A 16,792-nucleotide genomic window follows, 5' to 3' on the forward strand; every position below is an offset into this window, starting at 1 on the left:
GGGTGGATGGGGCCAGTATGAGGGAGCAGAAAAAGAGTCGGGGCCAAAAGGGAACCTTCAGGACACAGGCTGAGGACAAGGAGACCTCCCAAGAGGCTTGTGGAGAGGCACTGGCCAGATCCTGAGAAATGAGAATTTTTCTTATTTTGTATTAGAATGCGTAGGGACAGATAGGACCTGAAAAACGGAAAAGTGCAAGAACCTGCAGTTGTTCAAGAACAGAGCAAGAAAATATTGTGATTGTTTTTCCATCAAAAATATCAAAGGACACACACCAATTATCAGTGAAGTTACCGTGTGCTTTAGTGGTACAGTGGTTAGTATTCTGTCTTGTGGAAGAAACGACCGCCGTTTAAGTCACAGCAGTTATTTGGCATTGGCCAAAACTCATTGGGCTGTAAGCTTAAGATTGTGCGTTGTATTCAGTGTGAATTAGATTTCAATATGTGCTCTTAGTATAAAGATTGCGTGGGAGAGCCAGAAAATGGCATCTAATTTAAGTTTTGTTAGATTTTACTGTAAAATACCCTGTTGTGTGGAGGCCGAGAAAATTAGGGCCATTCAAGTTTAATATTGGCACAAGTACAGCCATTGTAGCTTCGGTAGCCATCTCAGGCCACTGTGACCAGGTACTGAACTCTACCTTACCCCGGCTACAGGCAAAATCACAAAGCACGCCCTTATCGGAATAAGGAAGCAAGAGCTTGTGAGACCTCTTTACTGGAGATTCTTACACCCCCACCCCTACTGCAAAACCCCACCTTACCCCTAGACCAGCCCATAAAAACCCAGCTGTAACCCACCTCAGGGTCCAAATCCCTGCTCCGCTATGTAAGGTATACTTGTTAACAAACCCTCATGTACTTGCATCGGTGTTGGCTCCTTGGTGGTTTTCTCGGATTCGCAATTTTTAAAAAAAATTTTTTCAATTTATTTATGATAGTCATACACACAGAGAGAGGGGCAGAGGGAGAAGCAGGCTCCATGAACCGGGAGCCCAATGTGGGATTCAATCCCGAGTCTCCAGGATCACACCCTGGGCCAAAGGCAGGCGCCAAACTGCTGCGCCACCCAGGGATCCCTCAGATTTGCAATCTTGGCCACAGCAGTTGAATGCAAACTTATAAAATGCTCGCTGTCATAGTGTCTAAGAAGACCCCATTAACATCTGAAATATCTCAACAAGAAAAACGGTTATGTCTACACCATTACATAAATGGAAGCACAGACGGTACTTTAACTTCTGGGGTAGTTCTGCACATGCTCAGACACGGGCCAGGGTTCTGGAAGACCCAATATCTGACCCCAGCTTGGTGCACGGTCAGGTTTCCTCCTTTTCTCTTGATTGCAGAGTACTAGGGAGCCACCGCAGACCCTGATGTTGGGCCATAAATGGTGGTGAGGGTACAAAAGTACAAAAGGCTGTACTAACGTTTCTGGGCTGATGGAAATCTTGTATAGCTTTATCTAAATCTTGTATAGCTTTATCTAAATCTTGTATAGCTTTATCTAAATCTTGTATAGCTTTATCTATCTAATTTTATCACATCAAAAATATTAAAGGAGGCACACCAAATGCCAGCAGGTTTATGGTGAGCCGTGATCGTATAGTGGTTAATAATCTGCGTTGTGGCAGCAACAACCTCGGTTCGAATCCGAGTCACTGCAGCACTTGGCATCTTTCTTGACATTTGGTACATGCTTTTGTGTTACAACGGTAGAATTGAGCAGTTTCAACAGACCAATGGCCTACAAAGCCTAAAATATTTACAATCAGGCACTTTACAAAAAAGGTTTGCTGACTCCAGTCTATAGTAGATTGAAAGACTGAATTAAGGAATATTGGAGTCAATGAAGTCATTTGCATACTGAGGTTCAATGATCATGATAGAACTTACTTTAAAATGGTTCAACAAAAACATAACTAAATATAAACAGCTCTGATTTCTATCTCCATAGGTTAGTGGTGACTATTTTGAAATTCACAGAAGTAAATATACTTTTTTTGTGTGTCAGGCTTTTCTTTTTCATGTAACAATGTTTTTGAGATGCATCCATGCTATTGAATGTATTATTATGGTGTTCTTGATGAGTGTTATTTCTGTGTGTGACCATACTGCTGTTGATGGATACTTGGATAATTTCTAGTTTTGGCTATTGTGAACAAAGCCCTTATATATGTGCATTCATTTTTTGAGTATATACTTTGTGCTGGGTCATGGGATAGGTGTATATTTAACTTTATTAGAAACTGCCACTTTTCCAGAATGACTGTGTAATTTTACCTTGTCAACAGCAACAAGATATCCTCTATATTCTTGTCAGCAGTTGGTGTTCTTCCTCTTTAAAAGTTTGATTCTTGTGAGTGATAAAGGCATCTCACTGTAGTTTTAATATGTGCTTCCCTAATAAATAATGATATAAGCATCTTTTCTTATGTCTTTTGCCCATTTAGAAATTATCTTTTGTGAAGAAAGCCTATTCTGGTATTTGCTAATTTTTAATATTTTGGGCTTTTATTATTGATTTCTAAAAGTTCTCTATCCATTCAGTTCTTGAGTCATGTTCAGATAAGAATATTGCAAATATCTTTTCCTACTTTATGAATTGCCTTCTTACTTATGGTGATTTTTGATGAACAGAAGTTTTGAATTTTGATGAAATCTAATTTCTTTATTTTTTCTGTTCTTGTTCAGGTATCTTACTCTAAGATATCTCTCCTACTCAAGATTGTGAATATACTTTTCTACATTTTCTTCTAGAAGCTTCAATGTTTTAGTTGTCAGCTATAAAATTTATAATGCATTTCCTGACCTCATCACAATACTTAACCACTTTGGCTTAAGAATCTTTGACTTGCTTACAGATCACCAACTTCCTAGAAATTTTTATAACCTTTGATGCAAAAACATTCATAATAGTTTCCTGCTCTGCTCTTTGTTGACTAAGGATTTTTGTGGTGTTTCTATCCCTCACTCCTTCTTTTGCTCTCTTTCCTTCTCTCTCCTCTTCTCACCCCTACATCTGAGAACACCAGAAATACCTAAAACTGAGAAGAAAGATCTGATCAGTCTGTGCTCAAGAGCACAGGTTCTGGTTTGTAAGTCTGATCCTGCCCTTGTGTGGCCTTGGAGAAGTAGCTTAAACTTTATGTGCCTCAATTCTTTCTTCTGTAAAAAGAGGCTAATAAGAGTAACTACTTCATTCTGTCATTGTTGGCTGTGACTGAATTTAGTAGCTACTCAATAATATCACAATCAATAGAATCATCATCCTCATTGTCATTACCCTCTGCATTATTTTTTAAAATTATGTCGATATTTTGTGCCTTAGTTTTGCTTCTCCTAGAAATTCTTGTAAATGGAGTACGTGTGGGGTTATATTTTGCATAATATCTCTGAGTTTTATTCATATTGTAGAGTATATAAAAAGTTCATGCCTTTCTATTGCTGAATAGTAATTCCATTATATGGATATACCACAATTTGTTTACCAGTGTCCTGATCATGGACACTTGAGTTGTTTCTAGTTTGGGCCATAATGAATAAAAACACTGACATTATTGTTACAATATTTTTGGTATAGACATATGTTTTCAGTTATCTTGGAAGAATATCTAGGTGAAGAATTGATGGGAATAAAGGGATGTTTATATAAATTTATGTTTAACAGTGTAAGAAACTGTAAAACCAAGTATAACCCAAAAAGGTTATAACACAATCCCACTGAAAATGTGTGAGAATTCTGGTTGTTCTACATCTTCACCAAGATTTGGTGTTTTCAGACTATAATTTCAGCCATGCTATTGGATACAGTGGTATCTAAATGCAGTTTTAATATATATTTCCCTAACAACTAATGACATTGAGCACTTTTTTATGTGCTTACTGGCCATTGGTATATCTTTCTCTCTGAAGTGTCTGTTTAAGCTTTTGCTTATTTTTAAAAATGGGCATTTCAGATTTTAATATTGATAGGAGATAAATATTTTGGAGATAAGGTCTTTGTCAGCTATGTTTTGTGAAAATTTTTCCCCAGTTTGTGATTTGCCTTTTTACTGAATGGTATCTTTTAATGATAAGACATTTTCAGTATTTTAATTATTTTATAATTTTAATATTTATTATTTTAAGTATAAATATGTCAAAGTCTAATAGACCAATGTTACTTTAATATTTTTAAAGTCTAACATCATTTTTCTTTTTACTTATTTGTGTAATATTTACTTTGCTTACCACAGTTCATAAAGATATTCTCATGTATTTTCTTTAAAACTTTATAGTTGAGGGGTGTATGATTTAGTCTATGATCCAACTCAAATTAGCTTTCATGTATATTGTGAAGTAGGGATTTTCACTATGTTGATATCTAGTTGCTCCAATACTATTTGTTGAAATGATATTCCTTTCTCCGTTGAACTGCTTTACTGTCTCTTTTTAGAAAATAATCTGACTAGAGAAGGTGGGTCTATTTTAGGTGTAGGTGCCTCATTTCAGTTCTATTTATATATACATATCTCCTCCTGCCACACTGTCTTGTTTATAGTAATAAACAGCTTAATAGTAAGTCTTCAAGTCTTCCAGCCTAAAAAATTTTGAAATGTGTACATACCAAAGTAGCTACCACACAAGTCAAGATCTTCTCTCACTTAACTTCTCTTATTTCATCTGATGGAGAGACAAAGTGTCTGCAACACTCAACCATGAATCTAGATTTTTCTTGGAAAAAAAAGTTCATTTGTCATGTCTTCGGCTAGAGCAAAATTTTCTGTTACTTATGACTAGGATTACAACGTTTGGCTTGGAATTTTCTGTTCTTTGTAGGGAGAAAAAGCCTCGGGGAGGGCCTCTAACTTACTGGATTGATAGTTGATTGTGTAGTTGAAGTTGAAGGCTGAGTAAGAATTGACTTTTCCTGTATGAGAAAAAATGAGGAGGAGATGCCAAGAAAAAGTTTAGTAAAGAAGAGCAGCTTGGAAACAGTTGAATTTTGGGTCTCTCAGTGATTGTCAGGTTTTGTAGAAAGAGGAGTTAGATGTTATCTATTGAAGGAAAAAAAAGTTAGTGGAAACAACCAATTTTAAAAGGCCATTTTATGATGCTTTCTTATTTATACATCATCTTTCCCATTTTTGTAAAAATGGCAGGCTTCATGTGTTTGCTATGTGACTTTTAAAATGTGTATTTAAAAGCTATTAAAATGTTATCACGAACGTCCTAAATTCATCTTAAACTCAGCCAACAGTGCACTTAAAATAAAATGGGCCCAGCCTAAGAGACAAATCGACCTGACTGAAGTGCAGTTCCTGGGTGTGTGCGATTCTCAACTATAGTAGCTGCTTTCTCGGGTTTCCCCCACACCTGGAAGTCTGCATTCAAAGCCCATCAGGAGCCATTTCCTTTGCTAGAATATTTTAAAGTACTCTTCCGTCAAGGAAGTGCATTAAAGATACACTTCCCAGTTGCATTCCTGGAATCCACAGAAAGCCCCGGGAGAGATGGATCAGGGGCGGGTTCCTCACTGACCGCCAGGCCGAGGCTCCCCCCAAGACGGGAACGACACTCACCTTCGGCAGCCACGGGACCCCGGTTTCATCTTCCGCCGCGTTTAGAGAAGGAAATGGCCTGCAGTTGTTCCTTCCCCTCGGCTCTATTTCCACCTCTCCCCTTCCGTTTCTCCCAGAGCGTTTCGGGAGCCGAATATGGGACGGGACCTCGGGGGAGGCGGCCCCTCTCCTCCCGGGCCCTCGGGCCTGGGCGTCTGGGCGGCTCCGGCCGGCCGGGACGTTACCGCCCGCGGGGGAGGACGCGGGGCCGCGAGGGCCGCAGGGGGCGGGGGGCGGGGGGCCCGCGCGGGTCGCGAGGGCGGTGAGGTGCGTCCGCGCGCCCCGCGCACTTGCGCGTCGCCGGCTGCGACACCTTGAATCGCCGCCGCCCGGAGCGGGTCCGCCGGCCGCACGCGGGGGTGCGGGGCTCGACCCGGCGGGAGCGGCGGCGCCGAGGGGGCCCGGCCCTGTCCTGCCCCTCGAGGCCGGCCCGGGAGAGGCTCGTGTGACGCGCAGCGCCCAGGACTCGGCTCCGCGGCGGCCCAGCCGGCGGTCCCCAGGTTAAAGGTCGCAAACCCTGCAGTCTTGGCGGAGCGGCGGTCGCGAGCGGAGTCCTTCTCTCCGCCGGCGTCGGGACAGCCGTTTGCCGGAGACCGACCGCAGGGAGAGCGCGTGGCTCCGGGACCGGGGCTGACGAGAGAAGCCGCGCGGTTTCCGACACGGCGGGTGTGTGGCGGGGAGGGAGGCCGGCGTCCGAGCACGCGGTGCGGCCCGAGCGTGCGGAGCCTCAGCGGAGGTGGGTCGGCAGTGCGGGGCCGCAGGTTGTGGCGGGGACCCGGGGTCCAGCTGGGCCGCCCGGCCTTCCTTGAGGCGGTCTCCGTCCGCGCGCCTCGGCGGCCGCGTCCCTCGCGGTCCTCCGGGCGAGGCGGGGCCCCGGGGTCTCACGCCGGCGCCTCCCTCCCGCGCCCTCGCCGCTCCTCGTGTCCGCAAAGGCGCGTCTCCGGGGCAGCCCCGAGGTGCGGCCGGACGTGTGGACCTGGCGGGGCTCCGGACGCGGCTGCGGTCCCGCCGCGCGCTGGATCTTTCCTGTGGGAGTTTTTCCTTTTTGTTTTTTTGTTTCTTTTGTTTTTTTTTTTTTTTGGTTTCTTTTTATTTTTTAATTTTTATATTTTTATAAAAGGAGGGAATGGCTTTAGCGCACATAGTTTCAAAGGGCTGGCGGCGCCGGAAAGGCAGGCCCAGGGGCATCTTCTAGGGATCAGCCACCGCTAGCTTTTGTCAGAAAGTATTTAAATAGGTACTTGCTTGTAAGCTCCCTGGTGGTCTAGTGGCTAGGATTCGGCGCTTTCACCGCCGCGGCCCGGGTTCGATTCCCGGTCAGGGAATGAGGTCGCTGTGGCCGGCGTATTTTGCTGTGGTTTGTTTTCCCCAAGACTGAAGGGACACTCGAGTTACTATTTCTTAAGGATACCTTCCAAAAGTAGAACTGCTAAGGTGAAATGGAGTGTGAATTTCAAATTCTCCCATCAACCTATAAGCACCAATTATATGCCCCAACCTGTATGAGACTTTGTTTTCTCCCCACCTTTTAAATCTAACCCTAGAAATTATCATTCTTTTTAATATAATCTCAAACTTTATTTACCACCAGCCAACCTCTTCATAGTCAATTTTCCATAGACATTAAGTCCACAAGAGACAAACTGGAAGAATTGCCTGGTACCTCAGCGATCTTGAACTGATGACTCTGTGTTCTGTTCTGGGGTTTACCTTTTTCTTCCAGGTCAGATGAGTTGCACTAAAAATATACACCTGGCCTTTTTGCTTGCAGGGGTCTTGGCAATTCTAAATTTTGTGGATATGGAGCAGTTGCTTGAAAATTTTCATGGGCATACTTCACCTTTAGGAACTTCAGGAAGGTGGTGCACAGGAGGATCCCTAAATCCATCTTTCGAAGTGTTGGCAGAAATAAATGGGCACCAGGAATGAAGGTGACAGCTTCTGAAGACCTAACAGTGGTTGGAAGCAGAGCAAATTCTTAAAAACCAGAGAGAAATTGTTTCAGTAATTTAATTTTCATTTTGATGGGCACTTTATCTTTTTATTTATTTATTTATTTTATTTTTTTTTTTTAAAGGAAGATAAGGGTTAGGGGCAGCTGGGTGACTTAATTGGTTGAGTCCCACTCTTGATTTCTACTCAAGTCATGATATCAGGGTGATGGGATCCAGCCCTGCTTAGAGCTCCAGGCTGGGCCTGGAGCCTGCTTAAGATTCTCTCTCCAACTCCCTCTGCCCCTCTTACCTTCCACTTCCAACTCCCTGCTTGAGCTTTCCCTATAAAAAGAAGAAGGAAGAGCAGGAGGAGGAAGAAAAGGAGGAAGAAGAAAGAGGGAGAAGTCAGGCTGGGGGGAAGGAAGAGGAGGAGAGATATTTTATTATTTTTTTTAAGTTTATTTTTAATTTAAATTCAATTAGCCAACCTATAGTACATCATTAGTTTCAGATGTAGTGTTCAATAAGTTCATCAATTGCTTGTAACAACCAGTGCTCATCACATCTCCTCTTTAATGCCCATCTCCCAGTTACCTCACCCCCACTCACCTGCTTCCAGCACATCTGTTTGTGTCCTATAGTTAAGAGTCTCTCATGGTTAGTCTCCCTCTCTGATTACTTCGCATTCAGTCTTCCCTCCCTTCCCCTATGATCCTGTGTGCTGTTTCTTATATTTACATGAGTGAAACCATCTTTCTCTGACTGACTTATTTCACTTAGCATAATACCCTTCAGTTCCATCCATGTTGATGAAAATGTTAAGTATTCATTATTTCTGCTTTTTTTTTTTAATAGTAATTTTGACACACAATATGAGGCTCAAACTGAGGACCCTGAGATCAGGAGTTGCTTACTCTTCTGGCTAAGCCAACCAGGGGCCCACACTTTATTTTGATGAGAACATTAGTGGAAGAAATTTGCTTTATTGGATCTGTAGTTATATTTTTATTTTTCTAAAGGAAATTTAGTGGTAATAAAAGGTTAATAACATAATAAATTATAAAAATAATAAGATTTAGTAATAAAGTTTCATATCTTATTCACATTGATATAGTTGGCTTATGTTGTCATGTGTTGCACACTGTATAACACTACCTGATGAATTATGTTAAACTATGTAGTCATACATACATTATGCAGCTATTTATAATTTAAAAAAATGAAGTATAATGGGAAGGTGTTGTAATCTCTTAGTGTAGTCCTGACGTTAACTGAATTTATGCCATGTTCTCACATGCTTAAGAGGACTACACAATAATAGTAAAATGGCCTACCTTGGCCAGCTGTTGTCCATTTCCTGGCCCAGCATGATATACAGGAGTGACCATGGGGGGGAAGATGGCCATTTGAAGGACTTACCTAATCTCTCTCTTTTTAAAATATATCTCTCTTATTGTTCCTTGGAATAACATCAGAAAAGCAAAGGGGAATATTTATGTAGAAAGAGGAAATTCTTTGTTTTTGCTCTTTCCCAAAATACCTAATGGAGGAGCAAACACTCTTCTCATTCTTCACATACCTGGACAGATATGGAGGTTCCTTTTCTAATGGTTGAGGACACAGTATAATAAAACATACAAAGGGGTGTAGCTAATACTACCCCTTTTCTACCTGAGAATTAAAACTGTCAGCCTGGCTGGTGACAAGGGGAGCTTCCAACCCTGCAACTATCTGCATTTTTTTTTTTTTTTAAGGATTTTATTTATTTTTTCATGAGAGGTACAGAGAGAGAAAGGGGCAGAGACAGGCAGAGGGAGAAGCAGGCTCCCCGTGAGGACTGGATCCCAGCACTCCAGGATCGGGGACCACAAGATAATGACCTGAGCGGAAGGCAGAGGCTCAACCACTGAACCACCCAGGCATCCCTGCTTTTTTTTTTTTTTTTTTTTTTTTCCTGGCACTCTCCTCTTGGGGAAGTTTGATTAAGATTGTTTTGTGCTTAGACAGAAGGAAAATTCTCAAAGACCTTGAATTGACCAATTTATTAGGATTTCCTCTACTGTGGCACAAGACCTACCAATAACAAATTATGATTATATACATGTTGCCACTTTTCTTTGTGTATATTTCTCCTTCAGGAACCCTTATAGCCACTTGGGAACCTAGGTTATTGGCAGAATGAGATTTGGGAATTCTTTGGTTCTCTGGCTGAACACCACCAATTTAGTGCTCTTATTCCACCATTTTTGAAAATTGTACTCACCATATTTTAAATACTGTTTGGAGAGTCAGTTTGGAGGCAGTGGAGATTATTACTTTGTTTTTTTTTAAATTTATTTTGTATTGGTGTTCAATTTACCAACATACAGAATAACCCCCAGTGCCCGTCACCCATTCACTCCCACCCCCCGCCCTCCTCCCCTTCTACCACCCCTAGTTCGTTTCCCAGAGTTAGCAGTCTTTACGTTCTGTCTCCCTTTCTGATATTTCCCACACATTTCTTCTCCCTTCCCTTATATTCCCTTTCACTATTATTTATATTCCCCAAATGAATGAGAACATATAATGTTTGTCCTTCTCTGATTGACTTACTTCACTCAGCGAGATTATTACTTTGATGTTATTTCTGTACTTTTCAAATTTTAACCATAATGTGGGTTTCTAATCAAAAAGTATGGAGGCCAGAAGACAGTGGAAGAACAATTTTTTACTGTAAAACAAACAGGTCAGATTTTGGCAGGACGTGTGAGTTTAGCATGCAGTGGTTGCTTCTGTATCAGAAATACAGAGTTCTTTGTGAGAAAAAACAGGTTTGTTTTGTTTTCTTTTTTCTTTTTGGCTGCCAGAGGGATTGAGCATTGCCAGAAGGATTTATCTACATAGTCCCAAGAAACTTTACTTGGCAAGCAAGCTACTGAAAATTGGTGGGGTTTATCAGTCATTCTTGCTGCCAGAAATCCATTACCACAGCAGTCAGAGCTGTTGAAATTAAAATTTTTGACTTGCCAATCAGTAGGACATTATTTATACAGTCAGACTTTGGACATCAGAGGATTTACGCACTCATGCTAAATTCTGAGCCATCCATTGGTTGTAAATGTCAGGGGAGTTTGTCCTTTTAGCACTTTACTCATGACAGTGCTGTAAACAGAAGAATCTCCTCTAACACTTTAAGAGCATTCATAGCATAAGCATGCAACTCACTGATTGCAATTATACATTTTCACAACTATACATTGATTTGGGGCAGAGGGCTTTCCCGTAACTTTAACTTCATTTTCTCTTTACCACGAGAGTTACCCAAACTCTGTCAGCTGAATTTACACTCTCTTACAGGAACACAGACCAAGGAGTTGAACACTTGCACGTGACAGGTTACACAGCATCCAGGAGACCATTTTTATCTCCTTGACAAAGAGCTCGGGGAGAGCAAGGAGGTGTAACTGGTCTCTGAGGCCCATTGGAGCAGTGGGGAGTCTTCTTATTACCTGAGGTCAGGATAAGGGGAAGAAAGGGATGCAGTGGGGGTCATGGAGGGAGTAGCACCACTACAATAAGCATAGCCATGTTCTTGCTTTTGGTTTTAAGAAGCCATCCACTCAGTCTGAACAAACAGCTAAAGCACCATTTTAGGAACAGCTAAAAGGAACAGCTAAAGCACCATTTAGGTGGCTGCTTTCAATCCTTCCTTGTCACTGCTCAGCCTCCAGTTGTCCATGAACATATAGACAGTCAAAAGGCCTTTACCCCTCTGGCTCATAACCACCACTTGGGGACATCATCCTGGGAAGCCTTCTCACATCCCCTAACCTGGCCCATGCACTCCCTTCTGTCTTTTCTCTGAGAAAGCACTATGACCTTACTGGCCCCACACATTAAATACCAAATTTATCAAGCAGTCCCTAGGCAATAGTATGGTGGCAGCCGCTAGGTGTGCTTGTCACACTTTTGTAGAATTGACCAGTAAGGAGACAACAATCTCAAGTGAACTGAGGTAGTTATTACTTAGACACACAGCATAAGCAAATGTAGCATGTTGTCAGCTCTCCACATCCATAATCCCACAGTATGACACTACACTGGAGGGATCAGATGACAAGAAAACACAAGTGGTGTCTTGCTATCGTGAAGGAGCCTATTCCATATTGCTGCCAAGGAGTTTTATAGCTTGTAGTAGCATCTTAGGGGGGTAGAGGCAAGGTGGAAATTTGCAGGTCTCACCAGAACCAGGGAGACAAGTGAGAAACTGCTTACTTGTAGCCTTCCCCAGGACAGGCAATCTACTGCAAGAATTTCCATATAATAGCACCTCATAAGACTGCCTATCTCTCCATATTCCAAGAGGGTATTCAGCCAAGAATTGAATCAAACAACAGTTAAACCTTGCCTCATGTGGAAAAGTACAAGGTCATCAGAGTGTCATAGCAGAGCCATTCTAATACCTTGGACATTTAAAAGGAGATCGGCTGGATATATCTGTGATTTCCACTTTCTTTATATAAGTTTCTTGAAAATGCTGCTTCACTGTTGCCTTGCTTTCTGTGTTAGTCATCTAATTCTGTTGCTTTTGTAACATTTCACAGTTTTATCTGGAGAACCTGAATGTTTTCTTTACCTTTAAAGTCTAACAGGTTTACTATGATATTGTTTTGAAGTTGATCATCCAGGGTCAATCTCTGATACTTATATGAGTCCTCTAAGTGTGCTTCATCACCTAAGTAATGTATCATTTTCCTTTTTATAATAAAATCAAGACTGCTAGATTGTTCTCTCTAAAGCCGGATACCTATTTAGAGAAAAATCTTAAAAAACAAGAAATTATGTATCACATTACAGTGTTCAACAAATACAGAGATTCCCAAACAAGTTAAAATAGTAAAACTAACCTGATGATTTCAACAGTCTTGCCAAGTAAGGACTTAAAAAAATCACCATGTTTACAACAGAATGTAAACATTTAGTTTACAGAAAGACATAATGTCAGAATAAGAAAACCCTTGAACATGAAAAAAGTATTAAAAAGTGAAATGTCATTGGCTTGAAAATAGGTTTAAAAAACTTAAATTTAAGCTATTCTTAGATGAAAATTAATCACCCGAGGTGTCTAACGCAGTGGTGCCCTCGAATCGCAATCCTTTCCGAGGAGCGTCCGAGAGCCAGAAAACAAATCCGGTCAACAGTCCCCAGAATCTTTAGTTCCTTCTCCTTTTTTAAAAATAGACTCTCCGGGCTGACACCTGTTGGGGCTCATCGCCCGGCCGGCGGCCTCCTCCGGGGAAACGCGACGCGCCCGCAGGAGGAGCTCAGGCCGCGGCGGCCGCCGACGGCAACCAGCTGGGCGGCAGGTGTGGGGGCGGCGGCGCGACCGGGGGCCTGGGGGCGCAGCTCCCCTCGCGTCCACGCGGGTCCCTCTCCGCCTGCCTCCGCCTTCCTCGGGCGGCCGGCGCTGCCGACCTCCCCCCTCCCCCCGGGGGGTGTCTGCGGGACCCCGCGGCAGCTCTCCTCCGGGGACCTTCCTGTCTCCATCCTCGTTCGGTGGTGGTGAGACGTGGACCAACAGGCGACCCCAGGCCCAGCACGTACATCAGTGACCCCGTGGCTCTTTAGGTTCCGTGGGTCCTCCAGGGCTGGAGGCTGGAAGTAACTGTGGTCTTAGGTCCTTATGGCCTAAACCGCAAACTACCCCGGAAATTCTCCCCTTTTCAAAGACTAAGTGGTTGTTAAATGCAGGTACTGCAGCAGTAGCAACCCAAACTCCTAAATGATGGTTTTCGCCCATGAAGTATAATTTTATAGGATAAAAATCCCCAGAGAAATGAAAGCAAAACCTTCGTGCATTGGCCGGGAATCGAACCCGGGTCTCCCGCGTGGGAGGCGAGAATTCTACCACTGAACCACCAATGCCTTTACTTGTACTCTCTTACAGGTAGAATTTAGGGGGTTTATCCGGAAAGACTTAACAGTTCCAAAATAGGTTTTTTACAGTGCTGGCTGATAGCTAATAAAGGCACCCAAACCAAAGTTTTTTTTTTTTTTGGAAACCTATACTAGACAAAACCATAAATATCAAAATATGATTTGATCAAACTCAACCCAGAAAAAGGCTCTTTCTAACTGCATATAGAAAAACATAAGAAATTCATCTAGGTTCCTTGTTTCTGTTCCTAAATCTTCAGTTGTTGACCTCAAATTGTTGTTTTAGTGGTTCCGGAAAGGTTACTTGTAGGTTAGGTAAGTAAAATTCTAATCCTGGAAAGAAATAAGAATCAGAACCAGAATTAGTATCAGACGTAAAAGAGGGGAAAAGATAGAAACAAGATAGAATATAATGATATTCTATCATTATAGAATGATAATGTATCATAATCATGACCAGATATATGACCAGTATATTAATACTCTGGTCCATGGAGTTAGTTCTTTGTAGCGTTTAAAGTTTTTTCCTTTTTATTATAATGTGTCTTTTTTAAGGTATATAAAACATTTGAATGGGTATGTGATATGAAAATATTAAGTTTGCAGTCAATGTTTAGAAGAATTCAATTTCACAAATTAATAGGTTTTGATTTACTAGCTGTATGGCAAATAGATATTTTAAAGAAATACTTTAAAGTTGAAATGTTAACAAAGAAGTCTTTTGTTGAAGTTCAAATAACTGAGAGATTTCTTTCTTCAGTTTTCCCTGGGAAATTAAACTGAAGAAAGGAGCCTGGAGAACTTCCTCACATGTTGGGACTAGGAATCATTATGACTTTTTGAAGGATAGAAGCCACAGAGGTGCAAGGTTGCCTGTCTTGCTAGAAGGCAAGCTAGGTGGAGGCTGAGTCATAAACTTGAGCTCAACAAGGAAAACGACCTTCACCTTGACCTTGAAGAGCGTTAGCTCATCTGCCCTCTGTCCAACATCCAAGGTACACACCGGCTCTGGCCAACATGCTTCCAATTACCACCTACATCAACCATATGTACATTTATTCCCACATCTCTTATGAAACTACAAACCTGCACTTCCAACTCACAACTCCAAATTCGCAAGTGAATGCCTCATTTGTGTCTTGGATTCACAAGTGCTAACCCTCAATATAACAGTGAGTTCCCAGTCAGCATCACACACCACCACGCTCTGTACCTCAACACTCTCAGATCAGACCTGGACATAGCATCTCCCAAAAAATCATACTGCACTGTCTTGGTTTCAACTGATCACTAAAACAACACCCAAATCTGTCCCTAGCCCTGCCTAGTTTATACTCACTGCCAACCATCTTGTTGCCCAAACCAGATCTTCCTATTCTTTTTGGATAAATTTTCTCATTCTCTCAACATAGAAACTTATTTCCAGTATAATTAATAAATAGTGCTTAAATTTATTGGACTTTCTACAGACTCATTGCCACTTCATTACTAAACTCTTCTATCACCTATTACCTCCATTAATTTAAAATAGACAAAAAAATTGACCCTCCCACAGCCAGGCTAGTCTACTTCAACCCATTTGCCACATTGCATTCTGACTGATCATTCCATGGTATAAAGCTGGACATACCTATAGCCTAAGTCCACGTCAACCGCCACAGTAGCTAACCAACCGCAATCCTCCCTTCCTTGGTCATTGGAGCCCTGGAGACCATAGGAAGTGTTGGGAAAGAACTGCAGTGGATAATCCCTGGAGCTAGTGGGTTGTAGACTTGTATTGGCTTTGAAGCACATGTACATATTGGAGAAGCACAAGTCTTTGACAGGGATTGGTAATAAGGAAGAACAAAATGAGTCACTGTGGTAGGTAAATCTGACTTTTTAACTTTTCAATTTCACCAAGTCAGTTTCCTGACAGCTGGGATAAAGGCCACCAAAAGGCTTCTGTATGAAGTTCCCTGGAGAAAACATTCTGAAGTTTGATCTTATGGGAATTCTTAGTAGTCGATCTTAAGAGGTGTCCTAGGAGCACATTCTTCAGCTGAGAACTTGTACCCTTTGGAAGGAGCAGGTCCCACCTAAGGTTCACTTTCATCCCAAATCAGGCTTCAGAGTAGGCTATTTAGTGTAGTTGGGACCTGTGTGGTCTTTGAGTCCATGTATGGACAGGTAGGCTCCATTTCTGTGAAGCCCAGTAGATGAAGTCTTAGGGACTGCTGTGGGTTGTGAGACAAGGAACCTCACGAAGTATTTGGATATGTTACAAGCTAAAGGACAACAAGCTAAAGGACACCTTAACCTAAGAATATTGGTGCTTTAATAGCAAGCATCTCACCTCCTACCTGAGTGTCCCAGGTTTGGTTGTGGGCCAGTACATGTGACTGTTTTTCTTTTTTCTCCGTCACAGAAACTTCATTTACTACCTCTTGAGTCTTTATTACAAGGGTAAGTCTAGTTGATGCAAAGATCCAACAAGTAGGGGCAGCATTGCAGTCAGGGGAGGAAAGGAAGAGAAAGAATAAAATGGGCAGTATTTGGGGAATACTGGGAATACTGGGACAGGACTATGATCATGGAAGGATTAGCGCTTGGCGTGATGTGCACAGCTGTTCTTCTGGGGTGCAAAGCAAGTTCTTGTATGTTGCTGGGGACATGTAACATTTGGAACTAATTCTTGCCACACTCATGTGCATAACTCCTGATATTATGACACCACCTACTAGCAAATAAATGTCCTAGAATATGAAGAATAACTTCAGTGTGTGTTTCTTTCTTTGGAAATTGCTTTTGGAAAAAGGCCAAAGATTTTCCTTCTTTGTCATGCATGCCTATATTCTTTTGGTTTTCTGTTGTCATGATACATGTAAATATATCCCTAGAAGTAGACTTGAGGAACAAAGAATCTCTCATCCTCTTCTTTAGGTTGCCATTTCATTAACTTTTCTTGAATCTCCTGTGTATTACATTGGACCAGAAAGTTGAGAAATTTGGCCAATAGAGAATTTCTCTCTACAGGTTACTGTACAGGTCACTATATAATGAATGGTCAAAGTCATACATTAAGTTAACTTTAGGAACCTAGTATACGAGAAGTCAATTGTTCCTTTTGAATGCTAATTATTTACCTTTTCTATCAGAAAAGGCCTATCAGACAGCCACAAATACTTTACAAATAGAGAAGTATTCAGACTTTCTGACCTAGGTAGGCACAGCAAATGCAAATAAAACCTATTCAGAATGAGAGAGAAACTGAAGTATGGGAGCAGTGCTAGGAAGTTCTAAAGCCAATCAAAAGCCAATCAACTTTAATTGCCAACCACTCAATTAACAGTTTAAC

At 41.9% G+C, this 16,792-nt stretch overlaps 1 protein-coding gene, 1 long non-coding RNA gene and 2 other non-coding genes across 5 annotated transcripts in view; 1 reads left to right on the forward strand and 3 right to left on the reverse strand.

The window, feature by feature from the left end:
* The window catches only part of LOC475831 (myomegalin-like), a 39,260-nt gene extending 32,188 nt beyond the window's left edge, over positions 1-7,072 (reverse strand). The window contains exons 1-3 of the mRNA XM_038562416.1: positions 7,017-7,072; positions 6,122-6,626; positions 5,567-6,070 (exon numbers count right to left, since the gene is read on the reverse strand). Of these exons, the coding sequence (XP_038418344.1) occupies positions 5,567-6,070; positions 6,122-6,626; positions 7,017-7,072 (1,065 nt within the window). The remainder of the gene's footprint in view (positions 1-5,566; positions 6,071-6,121; positions 6,627-7,016) is intronic.
* TRNAE-UUC lies at positions 6,859-6,930 on the forward strand. Its single transcript has one exon. It is a non-coding gene; the product is annotated as a tRNA-Glu (tRNA).
* A 92-nt stretch (positions 7,073-7,164) lies between the features above and the next one.
* Positions 7,165-15,924, reverse strand: LOC111090708. Of its 2 annotated transcripts, none has more exons than XR_005372713.1 (3): positions 15,798-15,924; positions 7,850-7,949; positions 7,165-7,554 (listed from the first exon to the last, which is right to left on the reverse strand). It is a non-coding gene; the product is annotated as an uncharacterized LOC111090708 (long non-coding RNA). The 2 variants fall into 2 exon arrangements; XR_005372712.1 differs by lacking the exon at positions 15,798-15,924 and adding an exon at positions 12,426-12,573.
* On the reverse strand, positions 13,373-13,443 carry TRNAG-CCC. The gene has a single exon. It is a non-coding gene; the product is annotated as a tRNA-Gly (tRNA).
* Positions 15,925-16,792: the final 868 nt, after the last annotated feature.

Source organism: Canis lupus, chromosome 17 (assembly GCF_011100685.1).
Source record: "Canis lupus familiaris isolate Mischka breed German Shepherd chromosome 17, alternate assembly UU_Cfam_GSD_1.0, whole genome shotgun sequence".
Lineage (NCBI taxonomy): Eukaryota > Metazoa > Chordata > Mammalia > Carnivora > Canidae > Canis > Canis lupus.